Here is a 19,701-nt window from a genome sequence, read left to right as displayed (position 1 = left end):
GTCTTACACTTTTCAAAATATGAATAGTTAAATCAAGAAAGATGAAAATTTTGCAATTATTCCATATACCTTATTTTATAGCGAAATTGATGTATCAGCCGATTTTAAACACGTCACCCATCACATAAACATTTATCACCAAGCAAGTTAACATAGTTGTAACACTTCCATGTGTTTAAAATCGATTGCAAAACCATCACATATATCGCAAAATTAAGGTGGATAGGATAATTGCAAAACTTCTATCTCATAATTTAATTTTCAAATATTTAAAAATTTGGATGGCCTAAGATATCAACATTTATTATAATTTATCCTTTGATTATATATATAATAGTAACTCATTCCATCAGATTTCAACCGATCAATTGATTGTGAAGTATATGTAATTATGTACTGTATTAATTTTAAGTTTTGAGTAACACGAAAACATGTGATCAGGATCATGCATGTAATATTCGAGAATTTAATAATAGTGCAATGTTACCACATGAACTAATAATAGTAAAAATGAATAGTATTATCAACCCAAATTAATAATAGGGCAATGGTAACTATTACTCTCTTCCTACTATTTACTGCCCAGTATATAAATTTATCCAAAAAACTTCCAACAGTTTATAAACTCAAGGTTTCCTTGAATTTTTCAAAAATAGGATCCCTTTTATTGCTCACAAACGCTTGGAACTCGAAGACCACCTTCAACGCACGAATAACGACCACCGACAGCAAGCTTGCTGTACGAATGAACTCCACTCGGCTAAACCCTCGCTGCTTTAACCACTCAGTCATGTAGTATTCAATATGCATCACATCATTGATTGAGTAAGCAGATTCCATACCTTTTGGATGAAGTAACGCTTGCAAAATTAAGTACTCACATCTAAATTATCCGTTGATGATGGTAATCCAACTTTAACATCAGGTTCAAGCTGTGCAGCAATGGCTAATGTTGATTGGAAAGCCTTCAAGTAATTTGCACCCTGCTTACGCGAGAAGGGGGAAGGTGTTCCGGTGATATCCTGAAGCTCACTTGTGCTCTTCCTCTCTTTAACAGGCGATATAGCAGTGTCGCTTTTACTAGAATCAAGAGTTCCTTTTTCCTTTGAAGTGGATGCATCCACACGAGCTCTGTTAAACGACAAGAAATTTGCAATCCGGGGTACAGTCGGAGGAGTTTCATTAGCCTTTACGTCTGATACTAGGTTGGTATCGCTTTGGTTCATTCTCCTAACATTCAAGGTTCCGGCACCTTCGTCTGACGAGCAAGTAAAATTTCCTTTGCCTATATCATACATGACTGACTTCTCTGTCCCATCATTAGGAGTGGGAAGCAAGCTAGACGAAAACTTACTGCTAGATTCATCCGAAGGAGGTTGGGAAAAGGAGAGAAAATTTATTCCCCGTGGTTTGCTTGGATTCAACTCACTTTTGGGACCTGCCACTTCAAGGGTCCCTTTACAGCCAGCAGCAACACTGCCATCAATTGTTTTTACCGAGGACCCGTCCCGTTTTTCCTTACCATTGTCATCAAGTGGCACTGCCGCATTCAATAAGCTAACTCCTCTGGGTGTTGGCCTACTTGTCCTTGGAACAGGCTTCAAAGCTAGCTGTTCTCTCTGAGCAGAGTTTGTGGTGGAGCCTAATCTACTGTTAACTTTCTGATGAGATGTATCGAAACTATCCATGGGTCTGGTAGAATTTTGGTTGTTCGGTGTTGATGGGGACTTCAGTTCAGATTTACCGGCCTTCAACACTGAATGAGATCCTTCTTTTCCAGGCACTGTTTGCGGCTGAGAAATCAAACCATGGTTGGAGGTACTTGGGGTCTCAGAAGAACTCTTGGCTGGAATCTGAGATAATTAATTACACAAAACACAATTCAGTTGCATGAAGTATAGATACAAACAAGATCGGCAGCAAGTAGCCGTAAGTAAAAGCTTAGAAGATGTAGAAGAAAACATTACCTTATGTGAAAACATACATTCAGAACCTCTATTGCAGAAACCATTTGTATATTTGGTGCATGGGTATTTAGATAGCTGATGGTCATACGGACAATCATCTCCTTTCATGCAAGCGTGACGAGCAAAATGGCCACATGGCTGCACGAGAGTCACATGTTCAGTTCTGGAAGTTATAAATTACAATAATGGTAGTCCAGAAAAGCACAATTTACATGACAGATTATACTACCCATGAGTGAGTAAATCATGCAAGATCTCCAACAGACTACGGCCATTGATTTTATCATACATCGATACTGATTGCTCTGTATTCTAAAATTTTAAATCACGTGTTTACAGGAAGAGAATAAAGAAAACTTGCAGGTAGAATGAAAAGTGAAATTAGACAATCATCTGAATTAGAGATTAACAACTATCTTTCAATATCAAGTCGCTCGATATGCAAGCCCCACTTGTTCTGTAAGATATTGCAAATAGAGCAGGGTTTTACATATAACATAATTCAAAAAGACCAATATTCATGAAATTAAGAAGATTGCATTTAGTATACTACCTGATCATCAAGGTTTTAGAAACAAGTTAAAGATATATATCTTGTATTAACAGAAAACTAGTTAAGCACACCTGAGACTTTGTCAAGGGAACTGTATCATGTGAAAATTTGCAATCTTTGCCCTGTAAAATAAAAAATTAAAGGATGTAAGAGAAAGTTTCAACAAAGATATTTCCTCTAAGTATTGTGTTATGGAAAACTTAGCTATGACCCAACAGAGTAAAGCTGATAACAATACGACATATTAAGATATTATCCCAAACTACCTCATAGCATCTCCCATTTAGATAGTGGCGACAATACCCTTTCTGCTTTGGCTTCATAATCATTGGCAGCTTTAATCTCTCAACCCCCTGTTCTCTGTTCTTTTCTGCTCTTTTAATTCTTTCCTTCTTCTGCAAAAAAGTATTGCATTAGATAAATGAAGTGGGGACACCACATATCACAGAAAGGTCGATGCAGTGTTATACACTTTCAGTCCAATATATTTTCTTAATTACCTTTTTCTTAGCTTTTCTTTCCTTGGTCACAATTCTCTTCCTTTTATTTTTTCCAGCATTCTCATCCTGCATAAACTTTCACATCAGATTGTAGCTCATGCTGGGAGAGTACACTAAACTATGACCAAAATTGTGTGTGTATGCTAAAGCAGAATTGTAGAAACCTTAGTGGATTGACACTCCACCAAAGTTTGAAACAAGTGAGCCCCGAAAGGATAATATTAGTTCAATCTCTCCATTTTCTCTACCTAAGTCTCAATGCAAAGAAAATGAATTGTTAAGATAATATGTATGATACTTGTAATACTAGCCTAACTAAGATGCCATCTTTCATGGTTATAACCTCAATCCATCTTTCAATGGGGATTGTTTGACATGCAACCTACAAAACAGAAAATGAAGCTAGAACATATGCTAGCATACTAAAATTTGGAAGAACAGTCATAACATTCATACCATTTCGGTGGTAATAGAAGTTTGATTTTCAGCAGCATTCTCCAGAAGGATTCTTCCAGGTGGAGTTTGTTTATCCAAACCACAGGGTGTATCACGACGTTTGGGGGTCTTCATATGACTCGGACGAAGATCATCCAAATCATGATAATCTCGCAATTGTCTAGCAGGTAATCTGTTCTTCTCATCCTTGGGATTACTCTCAATATTTGCTACGTTGGCCAGTGATGGACTGGACATTCCGTGTTGCTGGCGTCCTCTATCTGTGTCCTCAGAGAGGAGTTTATCTCTATCGATATAACCCTTGGTAGCATCCGAATTTTCTAACGTTTCCCCTCCGAGTGATGCATCAAATGACTCATCAGCAATCCCAACATCCCCAGAGATCTCTCCTTCTTCAATCCTTCCAGCATTTTGACATAAGGATGCCTCTGTATTGCCAGAACTAAAAATGAGTTTCTCTAGCTCCATCTCCTTCATCTGCAATTCATAATCCATATCCTTCACTAAATTCACCTCCGAAACAGAGCCTTTCTCTTGGCTGAGCAGTCTGGATTCTAATGATTCAACAGCCACGTCTGAGCCAAAACATGAGTCAAAAACATCATTGAACCGATCAAAACAAGAATCCTTCCCCAGTTCAACATTTTTTAAAGTACCAATATCATCCATCTCAATGTCAAGGATGCTATTCACATTTTCTAACTCTTTAGCATTCCGAGCAGCACAATCATCCGCCTTTTCTTCAACAACCATATAGTCCTCGATGCTGATTTCATTTGGGGGAGTTAATTGCTTCTCACTGTCTCGTACCAACTCTGGCTGATGCAATTTTGATCCTGTTTCATGTTCACCATCAAAATCCCGAACACCATTATTTTCCTTACCCTCCCCATCAAATGTTTCTAGAACTACCTTATCCTCTGATCCCTTGCTATTAAGATGTGGAGCCAACGTCTCCGTAGAAATAACCTGATCATGAGTGATAGATCCATCTTCTTCACAAACTGGCTCTGATTCAAAACACAACAATTAACTTCACGAAAGGTAACAAACATACCTAAATTAGGGTTTTTTCCACATAGAAATAAAAAAACCCTAATTCAGCATGTGCAAACAAGCAATACATAATGAAAAATCAAAACTTTCCCCCCAATTTTCACTACTTTCTACTCAATTAGAACAAATAAACACTTCTCAGACTCGGAATTAAAATAAAAGCAGATAGAAAGCATACACAACATGACACTAAATTAAAAGAATTGGAATCCCCTGCAATACCTTTAACTCGAAGCTGGGGGCGGTGGAGGGAGATAATTTGGAGGAGCGCGCCGCAAGTACGGCTGGGGAGAGGCCGGCGACGGCGCGGAGGGAAAGAATAGGCGGTTTCCGGTGTATTTAGGACTAATTTGTGCAGCGGCGGCGAGTCCTCCATTAAAGCGGCAGAGTCCTCTCTCTATTGTTAGGAAATATTTTCAATTACTTAAGAGACTCTCAAACGACGTCGCTTGTTGTCGGATTCTGTGACAGTAACGGAGGCCGAATGGAATGGCTGGCTGAGTATTGGCGCGGCGGCGCCTGCGAAAGCGAAGGCTGAAGCTGAAGCTTTAACGGTGATGGAGATTTTCAGTGGTCGTCACATTTTTATAATAACGTATGTATATAATTTATAATTTAATCAATTTGTTTATTTCGAAAAACTATTACTACTCCCTAATGGTTATTACTAGTTGAAAATAGTTGAAATTTTATTAGAAGAAAATATAGTCCATCTTATTTGATAAACAAATATACTATACATAGATATAAAATTAATTTTAGAAAATATCTATAAAAAAACGTAACTACTTGTTGAAGATAGTATATACTATGATTTAAGGAATAGAATAAAAGCTATAAAGACTTGGAATAGAAATCTAAATGTTTGAAAAAAGTGTTGGAAATAATTAATTATTTATACACTAAGTAACCATGCATGTTTTAAAATTACTAATTAATTGAAATATCAATATTGAAATCAGTAATTTATGTACTCCTTGTGCCTCGAGGTACTTTAGTCGTATTTTTTTTCGGGTTCACTAAAAGTATTTGAATCATTTAAATATTGTTAGCAAAAAGAATATTCTCTAATAATGTAATATTTCTTTTTATGTCATAATACTTTATTTGTTGTGCCAATTTTATCTTTTAGATTCAATTTAGTAAATCTTGTGAAAAAAATATCTCAACTATCTTAAGGCAGAAGGAGCATAAATTAATAAATGTAACTTATTGTTTAGATCTACGCATGCTAAATGTATAGCATATTAATAAATCGGCTCATAACCTTTGTAGATATTTCACCTTCGTGTTTTGATGAGGGAAAGCAAATTGTTAATGTTTCTTCTTGACTTTGAGCTTTTCCCCCTTTTCGGCATGACATGCTTAAAAGATGGCACTCTACTTTTGCTGATTTATGTTTAGATGAGAGTAATTTATTCTAACAAAAATTGTAATAAGAGCGAGACAATTTATCGTATCAACCGCCATAGCTGGCGACCTAGAAAAGTAATTTTTATAGGAGAAACGACCTCCCCCTAATACATGCCCTTGAGTGTGATTGTGTTATCAGGAAGACATAGACAACAGTATATGGGGGTGGAAACCCGCTTACTTTGTTCAAGGTCGTGAGATTGTTTTCATAGCTACCAAACTCTGGAAAGATAATGTGAACAGTGCTATTTCACCCTATTTCTAGGCTACCCCTTAGAATAACAATACCCACCAATATAGTTCAAACTTCAAATTGATGTTGATGTGATTCTCGGTGAACTTCAATTCTGGCTTGCGTCGACGGCAATAAACAGCGCTACCATTTGCAGCGGCAGGAAGAAGATCCCGAATTCCCGATGCACTGACTTCCAAGTTCTAACGACACAAGACATAAGAGCATCCCCATCCGTGCTCTTAGCTAAGAGCACGGAAGTGGGCCCGGACCCACTTTTACTGCTTGTCCTTAGCTAAGAGCACAACACCCACATCCGTGCTCTTAGCTAAGGACAAGCTCAAGGGTCCCACCATTCTATTATTCAATTTAAATAAAAACATTTCCACAATATTAAAATGCATTAAAATATCCGAAATACTATTACAAATTACAAAATAATTAAAAATTACATAATTAAAATCCTAAAAATTAAAAATTACACAAATAAAATCCTAAAAATTAAAAATTACACTACTCGTTGCCGAATTTCGCCCAAATGTGATTGATTAGATCTTTTTGTAGCTCAGTGTGGGCTCTTGTATCGCGCATTGTGTGTCTTCTTTCCATCCTCTCGTTCACCGTCGTATGCACACCTCGACGTGGGGGAGACCTCGCGGTTGAGCTTCCGGCTTCATCCTCGTCGTAAAAGTTACCCGCCATCGGTCCTTCGTCAGCTATAATCATGTTGTGCAAGATAATGCACGTGTACATGATGTCGGCGATATTCTTAACGTACCAAAGCCGAGAAGGGGACTTCACAATGTTGAATCGGCCTTGAAGGACACCAAAAGCTCTTTCGACGTCTTTCCGAGCAGACTCTTGACGCTGCGCAAAAAGAATCCGTCTCGGCTCTTATTGATTGCTGAACGACTTCACGAAAGTCGACCACCTTGGGTAGATACCATCGGCGAGATAGTAACCCATGTGGTATGCATTTCCGTTGATGGTGAAGTCGATCGCCGGTGCTACACCATTCAAAACATCATCGAAGAGTGGTGAAGAATATAGCATGTTCAAGTCGTTGTTGGATCCGGCAACACCGAAATATGCATGCCAAATCCATAGACGGTAGTCGGCGACTGCTTCAAGGATAAGCGTTGGGCCGCCACCTTTGTGGCCGCTTAAGTGTTGCCCCCTCCAAGCAGTCGGGCAATTCTTCCACTTCCAATGCATGCAGTCAATGCTGCCTAGCATACCGGGAAAACCGTGGACTGTTTCGTGAAGACGAAGCAACCGTTGACAATCGTCGGTGGTGGGTGCCCGAAGGAATTCCTCGCCGAAAGCAGAACGAACGCCGTCGCAAAAACTCTTGAGGCATAGGATTCCAGTTGACTCACCGACATGCAAATACTCGTCGAAGAGGTCAGCCGTTTGCCCAGTAGCAAGTTGTCGGATGGCACAAGTACACTTTTGCAATGCCGTGAGACTTTGCCGACCGGTTGCGTCTGCACCTTCTTGAAAGTATTCAACGCGGGTGGACAATGTGTTGACAATACGCATAAACAACCGTTTTGACATGCGAAAACGGCGCCGAAAGTAATCTTCTGGATACCGCGGCTGGTCGGAAAAATAGTCGGCAACGAGCCTTTCATGGGCTCCCTTTCGATCACGAGGGATGTAGCGACGTTTTGCTCTAGTTGGTTGAGGAGGAGGGGCGGGGGTATTGGCGGCGACATAGGCTTCATAGGCGGCATGATATTGTTCATAATATTCTTGTTCTTCGCGCTCCGCTTCCGCAATGAGATTGGTGAAATCCATTTTTGAATTTTTTAGAGAGAGTTTGGAAGATGTAGATGATTTAGTATGAAAAAGTATGAATGAGAGATAATTTGATGTGAAAAGTGGATGATGAATGTGTGTAAGTGGATGATGAATGTGTGTATTTATAGATGATTTTGGGATTAAAAAAAAAAAAAAATTCACAAAAAAAAAAAAAACGTCTATAAACGGCTCTATTTTTTTGGGAATCCAAAAATATATATATTTTTTTTGGTATTATTTTGAATTAATTATGAATTAAAAAAAAAAAAAACTAAAAATCAAATTTGCCAACGGCTATAAAAACACGCCACGTATGGCTGCTCAGCGGCACGGACGGACGAGCTCTGTCCAGCGGCACGGACGGACAAGGCGACGGACGAGCTGCGGATACTCTAAGGAAATTACAAAGTTAGGGTCTTGGGGATGTTCACAATATGGACCCAATTATGTGAATGACTCATTTAAAACATTTTGAATGGATTTATTAATTACTATCATGCTCACAGTAATACATATATACAAGACATTAATATTCGTCTATTTAAAACGTAATGAATGGATTTGTTAATTGCTATCATGCTTGTGATACAAATATACAAATATGTAAAAGTTTACTCCCTCCGTCTATGAATAAGAGTCCCGTTTTTCCATTTTGGTCCGTCCATGAATAAGAGTCCCGGTTTATAATTACCATAAATGATAAAGAGACCCCACATTCCATTACCTAATTCCACTCACATATCATTAAAAACTAATATATACAAGTGAGTCCCCTATTCCACTAACTTTCTTCCATCCACTTTTCTTAACATTTCTTAACATCCATGTCATTTAGAAATGAGACTTTTAATCCTGGACGGAGGAAGTATTACCCTAACATAAATATATTGATTGGCTATAATGCACTGGGGAGTAGGGACCATTCTCATTGAGCCTTTTTAATTTTATTCATTTTACACAAAATACATATATGGTCTAAATTCAGAAAATCATAATGAGTGTCAAAATTTAAAAAATGTTATGGGCCATGACAATTTGGTGGTCAAAATAAATTAAAGTAGTGCGACACAAAACCGGGAACCTTAAATTGAAAAACCCAAAAAAACAAACAAACAAGGCCTTAATACCTCACTATAAATAGCGTACAAACTTAACTAAACACATCTCCGTCCAATCCCTCTCACCATCTCTCCTCCTATCTGCATATTCTCGCACCCGCCGTTTTTAGGGTTTTTGCTCCGAGCTAGGGTTTTTGTCTCACTACAATGGGCAGCAGCAACAAGGACAGCATCAACGTCGCCGATCTCGGCGCCGGTGAGTCCGAGCCCTACCTTCAATTTGAATTCGATTGATTGCGAATTTGATTTTAATTTAATGATTTTTAAAATTTATGTGTAGCATTGAACGCGGAGAATAAGGCTGACCTGGTTAACGCTCTAAAGGTTGGTTGATTTGCCCTCTCTGAGCTGATTATTGCTGATATATCGGTTGTTGATTTTGATTATTGTATGATTTATTTTTCTGATTTGTAATTTGTTTGTGTTTGCAGAACAAGCTCCAGGATCTAGCTGGTCAGCACTCCGACATGCTCGAGAGTCTTTCCCCTGATGTGAGGAAACGTGTCGACTCACTCAGGGACATCCAGGCACGTTTCTAGCCATGTTTATGTATCAATGCTGTTTTTAGATGACAATTGTGAATTTTGCAAGTTTATTTATAATTATATTAAGTGATGCGTATGAGGTTGAAAGACTGTGGATGTTTTACTTAGTGGTTTATGGCTTGTTGGATCATCAGAGAGAGAGAGTGAAGTCTGTGTATGTTTGCTTAGTTGTTTAGGGCTTCTCGGTTCATCAGAGGAGAGAGTGAGGTTCATAGGTTCATTAAGTAGGAGAATTTTCATTTGCTTACTTGTTGGGTGAATGGCTGCTGAAAAGATTTGATGCATGTTTAAAACTTTTGTGGAGTTGTTCATCTCCGCAGGGATTTGTATCTTCTTTTGTTGGCTTTATGTTTATCTGATGCCGACCTCAAATTTTCAAAAAAATTCTCTCTTTTGTATATGCTATTTGATGGTTTGCTTTACTTGTTACAATGGTCTTTTGATGCTTGTGTTGAATGAGTATTCTGCAAAACTATATTGTCATCACACGTTTTGCATATGTTTACAGACTCAACATGATGAGTTGGAGTCAAAATTTTTCGAAGAGAGAGCAGTGCTTGAAGCAAAATACCAGAAGTTGTATCAGCCTCTTTATACAAAGGTGTGTGTGAATGGTAACATAAGTATCTCGACTACAAGATACTTTTTTTTTTCACTCATTAATGTTAACTACATGTAGAGGTTTGAAATTGTTAATGGCGACGTTGAAGTTGAAGGTGGTGCAGCTGAGAAGTCAGACCAAGAGGGTAAGTGTATTTTTCCAATATCTTTATATTCTCAAAATTGAAATATGTGCTCAAAATTTTTATAATATGCAGAGAAGGGTGTTCCTGATTTTTGGCTCACTGCAATGAAAAATAATGAAGTGCTTGCCGAAGAGGTTTGTTAAATAATGAATCTTTTTTTTTTCTTTTGTTATTGGGCTCTATTCTCCAATTTTATTGATGTTAATTCTCATGTTAATCGTGTCCAGATTTCTGAGCGTGACGAGGGAGCTCTTAAATTCCTCAAAGATATTAAATGGTATAGAATAGAGAATCCGAAGGGCTTCAAGCTAGAGTTCTATTTTGACACTGCCAATCCATACTTTAAGAATGCTGTATTGACAAAAACTTACCATATGATTGACGAAGATGAACCTATCTTGGAGAAAGCAATTGGGTAAACCTTTATTCATATTTTAAATATATTTATGTGTTAAAAATGTTCCAAACTCTGATCTAAATTACATGTTTTAGGACGGAGATTGAGTGGCTTCCAGGAAAATGTCTGACCCAAAAAATTCTTAAGAAGAAACCAAAGAAAGGATCCAAAAACACCAAACCGATCACTAAAACCGAACAATGTGAGAGTTTCTTCAACTTCTTCAGTCCTCCACAGGTTCCCGATGACGATGATGATATTGATGAAGAAGCTGTAAGAATGCACTTACTACTGAATCTTTACTTCTTGCTGTTATATTCTTCAAAATCTCAGTAACTGTATTTTTGCCAGGCTGAAGAGCTCCAAAGTTTGATGGAGCAGGATTATGACATTGGGTGAGTGAGTTAAATGAATTGCTTAGTTAGGATTGATGATGAAATAATTTTGCCCAACTAATGAAACCTTAGATTATGTTTGCTAGAGCCTAATGAAAACATGATATATGTGATTTTGATCAAACAGCTTAATTTGAGTCTAGCAAGGTATGAAGTGATCTATATTCCTGAATCCTCCTATTGTAGGTCTACGATCCGCGACAAAATTATTCCTCATGCGGTGTCATGGTTCACGGGAGAGGCTGCACAAGATGAGTATGGGGATTTGGATGACGATGAAGATGATATTGAAGAAGATGACGAGGAAGATGAGGATGAGGATGATGAAGAAGACGATGATGATGATGAGGATGCTGAAGAAGAAACCAAGACCAGGAAAAAGGTTAATTGATTCATAAATTCTGACAGATTACCGTTTAACTTAATTTTTTCGGCATAGCATGACCTCGCTGAGTGTGATTTCTACTCCACAAGGAGTAGTTCAATCGCTCAATTTATTTCTTTTGCTTACAAGCTGATTATTTTACTGATCTTGATGTGCGTAGAAGAGTGGAAGGGCACCGGCTGCTGAAGGTCAGCAAGGCGAGAGGCCTCCGGAGTGCAAGCAACAGTAGTTGTTGATCATCCCAGCTACTTGATTTACTCTCGAGCTCCATTTTGTGTGGGAATCGTTCATGCGTGTTCTGAGTCGGCCATATATTCGTGTATTTACGAAACTTTCTATTTCCCCCTCCAGTTTTCTTTTCGTTTAGATGTTGCTTATTTCATTTTAGTTTTCATTTGAGAGTTATTTAAGTTAGAAATGTCTTTGCTGGTGGTTATGGTCTCCCTATTGAATCTTTAAATATATTTATTTCCAATTTTGTAGTCGAATTGAGGTTTTTTTTTGGGTTTTAATATGATTTGAGATCTCATCTGAAACATCTACAATAATTTATGCATTTTTGAACATTTGCATACAATTTTTTTTGGCTGTGAATATTTCTTTGTCCATTGGCAATATGCATGTGTAAATTTAATCGAATTGTATAGTTTTAATAACTATTGAGTGTATTTCGTGATGAAATACTATCTTTTACAACTTTTGAGAAAATGGAAAAAGAGCATAAACGTATAAAGTGTTGAACATAATTATTCTGTGTAATAAACTATTTAATTTATTTGTATATGTTAATGATAAATCTGTGATATTGAAATTAGTAATTTATAATTTATAATAAATATAAATTACTAATTAATAAACATAACTGTCTCCTAATGTCCAACTTATTTATGTTTTCATCACGCTCTATAAAAAAAATGATGTCCTTGAATGATTGGACTTATTCATGTTTTCATCACGCACTATAAAAAAGAGTGATGTTCTTGAATGATTGGTAACTTATAAATGTGTTGGTTAAATATTGAAGTAATCATTTATGAGATTTTACCATAAAATACTTTATTAATATGAGCAAGTTGAAGACAACTTTCTCCTTTTCTTGATTTGTAGGCCGTAGACGATAACCTTTAATCTCTTGATTTCTTCATTTAGTATTTATTGCGTCTCACAGACAATCAACTATGATCTCCTTTCTCCGTCCCCGATTATAGGTAGCACTTTAACCGGACACGAGTTTTAAAAAATGTAAAGAAAAATTGATTGAAAAAGTTAGTGGAACGTAGGATTCACTTTTTTTATATTAATTTTATAATAAAATGTGAGTGAAGTGAGTTAGTGGAATGTGTGACCTACATACCATTTATGGTAAAAATGAAGTGCTACTCTTAATTGGGGACGGACCAAAATGGAAAAATGCTACTCTTATTCGGGAACGGATGTAGTCTTAGAGAGGTTGTTCATATATAAAAAGGTCTATAACTAATTTGGTTTGAAGATATGCAATATTAAACTTATTTATTCAGCTTTGCCAACTACACTACAACTCATTGGTTTATTCGGGGACGGAGGGAGTATTGGAGAGGTTGTTCATAAATAAAAGGGTCTATAACTAATTTGGTTTGGAGATATGCAATATTAAACTTATTTAATCAGCTCTGCCAACTACACTACAAACCATTAGTTTATTCGGAGACGGAGGAAGTATTGGAGAGGTTGTTTATAAATAAAAAGGTCTATAACTAATTTGGTTTGAAGATATCCAATATTAAACTTATTTAATCCGCTCTGCCAACTACACTATAAACCATTGGTTCATATATATTTTGTTAATTTTATTTTACATAAAATATGATCACATGGTCTAAATTATGAAAATGGTATTAAGTATATATATATGGGTAGGGGCCATGTAACATTTTGATGGTCCGGACTTTAAATTAAAAAATCCCAAAATAAACAATTTGAAACCCCAAACACGGCCTTGACACCTTACTATAAATAAATACCTTAAAATCCAGCTGCTCCCTTCCATCATCTCTTCCACTCTCCTTCTTTATCTCTCCAATCAGCATATTCTCGTGCCCGCCGTTTTTAGGGTTTTTGCTTCCGAGCTAGGGTTTTGGCCGGCGGCAATGGGCAGCAACAACAAGGACAGCTTTAACGTCGCCGATCTCGGCTCCGGTGAGTCCGAGCCCTACCTCCAATTTGAATTTAATTGATTCATAATTTGATTTTAATTCAATGTTTCTTTTATGATTATGTGCTGTAGCATTGAACGCGGAGGATAGAGCTGGCCTTGTTAATGCCTTAAAGGTTGGTTCCTTTATCTATTGTTAATTGTGTTAATAGTGTGTAAGCTTGTTTTTTATTTGTTGATTTTGTTGTTGTTTTGTGACTGAAGGATAAGCTTCAGGATCTCGCTGGCAAGCACTCCGATGTGCTCGAGAATCTTTCACCTGATGTGAGGAAACGCGTCGACACACTTAGGGATATTCAGGTATGTTTCTGAATTTAATGCTGATTTTGGATTGCTAGTGGAAATTTTGCTAGTTTGTTTGATAATTTAGTGATGTGATTGGTTTGGTAGTTTCTATTTTGCTCTCTCTTTGGTAGTTTGGTTGAATGATAGCTGAAAATTGAAAAGATTGTATGTATATCTCCTATGTATTTTAGTTTTTGTATATGCAATTTTGATCATTATTTTCTAGCTTTGAAGTTGTTGAATTAGTTTTCTTCTCATAAGCTGTGTTGAAGGACTTTTTTGATAAAGTTGAATGTAAAGATGAATTGGAGTCAATTTTTTGATGAGTTTTATGATAAAGTTGAATGTCGGGTTGTGTTTACAGGCGCAACATGATGAATTGGAGTCAAAATTTTTTGAGGAGAGAGCAGTACTTGAAGCCAAATACCAGAAGCTGTATCAGCCTCTTTATACAAAGGTGTGAATCGTGACATAATTGTTTGGACAATAGAAAATTTTTCTTTTTTGTTTTGTCGATTGACACTCAATGTTAACTACATGTAGAGATTTGAAATCGTGAATGGTGACGTAGAAGTTGAAGGGGGCGCAACTGAGAAGACAGACGAAGAGGGTGAGAATATTTTACAATATTTCAGTAGTCTAACAAATAGAAATATGTGCTCAAACTTTTATCATTTGCAGAGAAGGGTGTTCCTGATTTCTGGCTTACTGCGATGAAAAATAATGAAGTTCTTGCAGAAGAGGTTTGTTAAAATACGTGATCAAACTTTTTTCGTTATTGGTCTTTCTCGAAGCTAATGTTACTTCTCATGTTAATTGTGGCCAGATTTCTGAGCGTGACGAGGGAGCTTTGAAATTCCTCAAAGATATTAAATGGTTTAGAATAGAGAATCCGAAGGGCTTCAAGCTAGAGTTCTATTTTGACACTGCCAATCCATACTTCAAGAATGCGGTTCTGACAAAAACTTACCATATGATTGACGAAGATGAACCTATCTTGGAGAAAGCAATTGGGTAAACCTTTATTCATATTTTAAATATATTTATGTGTTAAAAATGTTCCAAACTCTGATCTAAATTACATGTTTTAGGACGGAGATTGAATGGCTTCCAGGAAAATGTCTGACCCAAAAAATTCTTAAGAAGAAACCAAAGAAAGGATCCAAAAATACCAAACCGATCACTAAAACCGAACAATGTGAGAGTTTCTTCAACTTCTTCAGTCCTCCACAGGTTCCCGATGACGATGATGATATTGATGAAGAAGCTGTAAGAACGCACTTTCCTGTTATTGAATCCCTATATGTGCTACTCTACTTTTCAAATCATAATAACTTTTTTTTGTCAGGCCGAAGAGCTCCAAAATCTGATGGAACATGATTATGACATTGGGTGAGTTAAATGAATTTCTTAGCTAGGATAAACAATGAAACTATTTTGCCCAATCTAGAAAGTTGTGAAGATTATGTTTCTAGAGCCTAATGTGTGTATTGATTATCTATTCCTGGAACACTTCTATTGTAGGTCTACTATTCGTGATAAAATTATTCCTCATGCGGTATCATGGTTCACGGGAGAGGCTGCACAGGATGAGTATGGGGATATTGATGACGATGAAGATGATATTGATGAAGACGACGAGGAAGATGAGGACGAGGACGATGAAGAAGACGAGGACGACGATGATGAGGACGATGAAGAAGAAACCAAGACCAGGAAAAAGGTCAGATAATTCACACATTCTTACAGATTATTGTTTCACATAATTTTTTTAGGCAAAGCATAACTTTTGAGAGGATTACAATCTGCTTAATTATATTTCTTCTGCTGATTATTTTACTGATCCGATGTGTTTAGAAAACTGGAAGGGCACCGGCTGGTGAGGGTCCGCAAGGCGAGAGGCCTCCAGAGTGCAAGCAACAGTAGTTTTTCATCATCCCAGCTGCTTGATTTGCTCTCGAGCTACATTTTGTGTGGGAATCTTTCGTTCATGTGTGTTCTGCATCGACCATATGCTCGTGTATCTACAAACATCTTCCATTTCCCCTCCAATTTTCTCTTCTTTTAGGTGAAAAGTTATTTATTAGTTTTCCTTGGAGAGTGATTGAGGTTAGAATGTCTTTGAACTTGTCCACTGCTTGATCTGGTCTCCTTATTGAATGGTTTTGGTCTCCCTATTGAATCTTGAGATATATTATTTATTTATAATTTTAGTCTTTGTATTGGGGTTCTTTTTTTATGGATTCATGTTGAATATTTATTTGAAAATCTCTACTGAAATGTGTTAGTGTAAGCTTCAATGACATTTTTGAACATTTTTTTCATATTGTTCTACTCTTTTGGGGGTTATTGATCTCTGTATTAGTATTTGTCCGTAGGCAATTGCATGTATGTGCTTATATTTATTCAAGTTTTTGAGTATGGACTATGTTTTTTGGAATAATCAATCAAACAACCATCTTTTCAACCATAATGTTCTAAATTAAAATTATAGTGTATGATTTTTAAAATTTCAGTTTTTTTGACATGGTATTATTCATGATAATAATAAATTCTTGATTTGGAACGAATCTAAGACAAGAAACAGGGGTAACAAGAAACAGAATTTCAATTATGGAGCATGGTAAAAATAGTAAAAGAAAAGGCGGTTTGATGTCTAAATAAAACAAAGAAACAGAATTTCAATTATGGAACATGGTAAAAATAGTAAAAGAAAAGGCGGTTTGATGTCTAAATAAAACCAAATTATATTAAATATAATCATACTATAATCCAACCAACTATTTATGGAACTAATTTCTATGATAAATTCGGAATATAACTAAAATACAAATTTAAGTCCCGGTTATTTATTTATTTATTTCTCTCTCCGTTTCACCATAGTTGAGTCATTTTATCATTTTGGAAAGTTTCTTCATAGTTGAGTCATTTCCTTATATGGTAACTTTTTCCTCTTTCTTACTTTACTCTCTATTACTTTATTCTCTCTATTTTATTCACTTTATACTTTCTCATCTCTACCTTTTCTTCTCTCTTACTTTTTTTATCTATTTATTTAACACACCCAACATTACTTTCTAAAATTCCGTGGCGAAAAGTTCCGCCTCAACTATAGTAAAACGGAGGGAGTAATTAACTAGACTCAAGTTGTGGAAGGTATATATATATATATATATATATATATATATATATATATATATATATATATATTATGGATTCTTGTTTTTTCACCTAATCTCCTTTCGATTCTTAATTCTTGTCTTTATTCCAACGTCCGGTGTTCATAAACATGCTTATATATTAGGTCTACAAATCAAAATGCTACTAGTGTTTTCGAGATTGATGTTTCTGATTATTAAGTGTGTGCATAATCTTATTCCAATAATTAGATGTTACAGTCTTGCAGAATACTTCTATGGATACATGATTGTGAAAGTGATAATCTATAAAGCTATACCAAAACCAAACTCTTGATTTATATACAAAAGTATATTGACTAATACATTTCTTAAGTGTTGAAGTTAATTGACCCTAAGCTTATTTAACCTTAAGGACTGGAATATTAGTCATTGACTCCATGTCCAAATCACTCATGTGTACATAAAATTAAATTTAAATAATCACACACACACACACACACGCATATAATATTATATCATTGTTGCATTTGCTTGAATTTTTTATATGACTAATGAGTTCACAATCTCAAGGGATGTTTTCTTTTATACCAGCACATACATGATTAGGTTGCCCAACTTATTACAAAGCATCCAGCTAGCAACTTTTCTTCTTTGAAAATGTTGAATTTTAGAAGATTTATGAAGAAAGATCAAAGAAAATTCCTGGAAATATTGAGGGCCATGAATTTTCTATTATTGTGATCCCACAAACCACTTTTCTTCTCAAGAATTTTATCCATGTGACTATTAATTGATAGATACATCTACCAAATAGTGAGAATTCGATGTATAGGATGTTTTCTTGATACTTCATGATCAAAATTGTGACAGTTATATGAAAGCAACATAGTGAGCTACTAAGTCTAACCCCTATTTATGTAAGTTGCCTCGAGTATTTATTATTGTCACTCTTTACTTTTGACAACCGACTTTATGAGTATTTTTTGATAAATAAATAAACTCCTCCGATCCAACAAAATAGTGCAATATGACCTGCACAAAATTTTATTGGCTTCATGAGTTTTTCCACCTAAATTATTTTGAGGTGAAAACCGGTAAGGATCACCTACGGCAAATCCTAATTCATTTCTTAATACATACAAACGTAGATGAGTGATGGACCCCACCATCATTTATTATGTATGTGTGTATGTATTAGGAGATGGATTAGGGTTTGCCGTAGGTGATCCTCTCCTGGTGACGACCTAACTATTTTCTTTTGTCTCGTAAGTGGAGTCCCATTAAATTGTGGCACATGTTTTAAGAAATATAAATGAAAGTTAGTGAAAAAAGACAGTGGAATATGTATCTCACTTTTTAGAGTAGTTTTATAGTAAAATATGAGTGCAATGAATTAGTGGAATGTGAATTTACTTAACATGTACTACTATAGTACTCCGTAGTATATTTAAAGTGAAAAGGAACTTTAACGTGAGGTAAACCAAAATAACAAAAAAGAACTCTTATTGTGAGACGAATGAACACAATTTTATTGTTTTATTTTAATATTTTATCAATATTTAATACCTAAAGCTTTAAATTTATTTTTTTACAAAATTGAATTCTAAAAATTTAATTATTGTCACATCTTCATTTATAATAAAATGGGAAAATTTTGGACTCATAAGTAAAAAAAAAAACATAAAATAGCATGAACACTATTCCTAAGAGAATGAAAAATAAAAATAAAAAACCTCCATTGACATAGTCATCTTCCTCACACTTGCTCTTTCATATTATTTTATTACTCCACATTATTTAATAGAAATAGTAAGGAAGGATCCATACACTCTCTCACAGTGGGAGGTGGGAACATCCACCAAATATGACAAGTATTATGCGTATGTGTAATTTTTCACTATAATGTGAAACAACCTAATTTGGGATTGCCTTTTTCAACTTAAAAAGGTACTATATTTAACTTACTTTTCCATAGTGGAGACTTATTAAGAAGTTTCAACACTTTCTTTTGTGGGAAACATAAGATGTTAGTGTTTATAAACAAAATTGAATCACCTAAATAGTAGTGGAGTGCCATTTAATTGTATGCATGCTTCACTTCTTGTACACACACATGCAATTCTATTATATTTAATGAATTCACAATATGTGATAGTATTATTGTGTTTAATTTTGTTATTGACTTATTGTCAATATTTGATTCTATCCACATTATTTTAGTATTTAATGTACAAAAATATCTCGACATTATAGAAAGGTACAGAACGTTCCAATTTTAACTTAAAATATCATGTCAAATTTTTTTTGCATAATTTTACAGTAAAAATGAAACGTTGACTAATATTCTTACAATCACATGTTCTATTCACCCTAACATCATTTCCTTAACTTGAGAAAATAATTCTCTGCAACGAGCTTAAAACGATTGGAAAAATAGAATATTCATCCCAAACATCATATCCTTAACTTGAGAAAATAATGTTAAATCTCTAAAAATTCTGTCCCACATCGACTTG

General features: G+C 35.6%; 3 protein-coding genes across 5 annotated transcripts; 2 read left to right on the top strand and 1 right to left on the bottom strand.

Moving 5' to 3' along the window:
* Positions 1-483: 483 nt before the first annotated feature.
* Positions 484-5,099, bottom strand: EMB1789 (CCCH-type zinc finger family protein). 3 transcript variants are annotated; one of them, XM_048093965.2, is made up of 7 exons: positions 4,755-5,099; positions 3,477-4,486; positions 3,021-3,086; positions 2,787-2,915; positions 2,592-2,642; positions 1,968-2,105; positions 484-1,853 (listed from the first exon to the last, which is right to left on the bottom strand). In XM_048093965.2, the coding sequence occupies exons 1-7, from the start codon at positions 4,906-4,908 to the stop codon at positions 870-872; spliced, it is 2,532 nt and encodes an 843-aa protein (XP_047949922.1). In that variant the 5' UTR covers positions 4,909-5,099; the 3' UTR covers positions 484-869. The 3 variants fall into 3 exon arrangements, with proteins under 3 accessions (XP_047949922.1, XP_088913696.1, XP_047949927.1); XM_089057570.1 differs by having other exon boundaries at positions 2,787-2,912; XM_048093970.2 differs by lacking the exon at positions 4,755-5,099 and having other exon boundaries at positions 3,477-4,312; positions 4,389-4,486.
* A 4,035-nt stretch (positions 5,100-9,134) lies between these two features.
* On the top strand, positions 9,135-12,054 carry LOC125192303 (nucleosome assembly protein 1;2-like). Its single transcript, XM_048089840.2, has 11 exons — positions 9,135-9,294; positions 9,379-9,422; positions 9,530-9,625; positions 10,152-10,244; positions 10,323-10,389; positions 10,462-10,523; positions 10,617-10,804; positions 10,882-11,059; positions 11,138-11,181; positions 11,368-11,563; positions 11,727-12,054. Exons 1-11 carry the CDS (start codon positions 9,246-9,248, stop codon positions 11,793-11,795), a joined length of 1,086 nt encoding a protein of 361 aa, XP_047945797.1. The 5' UTR covers positions 9,135-9,245; the 3' UTR covers positions 11,796-12,054.
* A 1,531-nt stretch (positions 12,055-13,585) lies between these two features.
* Positions 13,586-16,263, top strand: LOC125192302 (nucleosome assembly protein 1;3-like). The gene is made up of 11 exons (XM_048089839.1): positions 13,586-13,744; positions 13,833-13,876; positions 13,965-14,060; positions 14,410-14,502; positions 14,589-14,655; positions 14,727-14,788; positions 14,872-15,059; positions 15,137-15,314; positions 15,394-15,437; positions 15,570-15,768; positions 15,903-16,263. Exons 1-11 carry the CDS (start codon positions 13,696-13,698, stop codon positions 15,969-15,971), a joined length of 1,089 nt encoding a protein of 362 aa, XP_047945796.1. The 5' UTR covers positions 13,586-13,695; the 3' UTR covers positions 15,972-16,263.
* The last annotated feature ends 3,438 nt before the right edge of the window (positions 16,264-19,701 follow it).

The sequence above is a fragment of the Salvia hispanica genome, chromosome 4 (assembly GCF_029641045.1).
Source record: "Salvia hispanica isolate PSC_SH4W2 chromosome 4, Shi_PSC_v1, whole genome shotgun sequence".
Classification (NCBI taxonomy): Eukaryota; Viridiplantae; Streptophyta; class Magnoliopsida; order Lamiales; family Lamiaceae; genus Salvia; species Salvia hispanica.
This window is presented reverse-complemented; position numbering and strand designations above follow the sequence as displayed.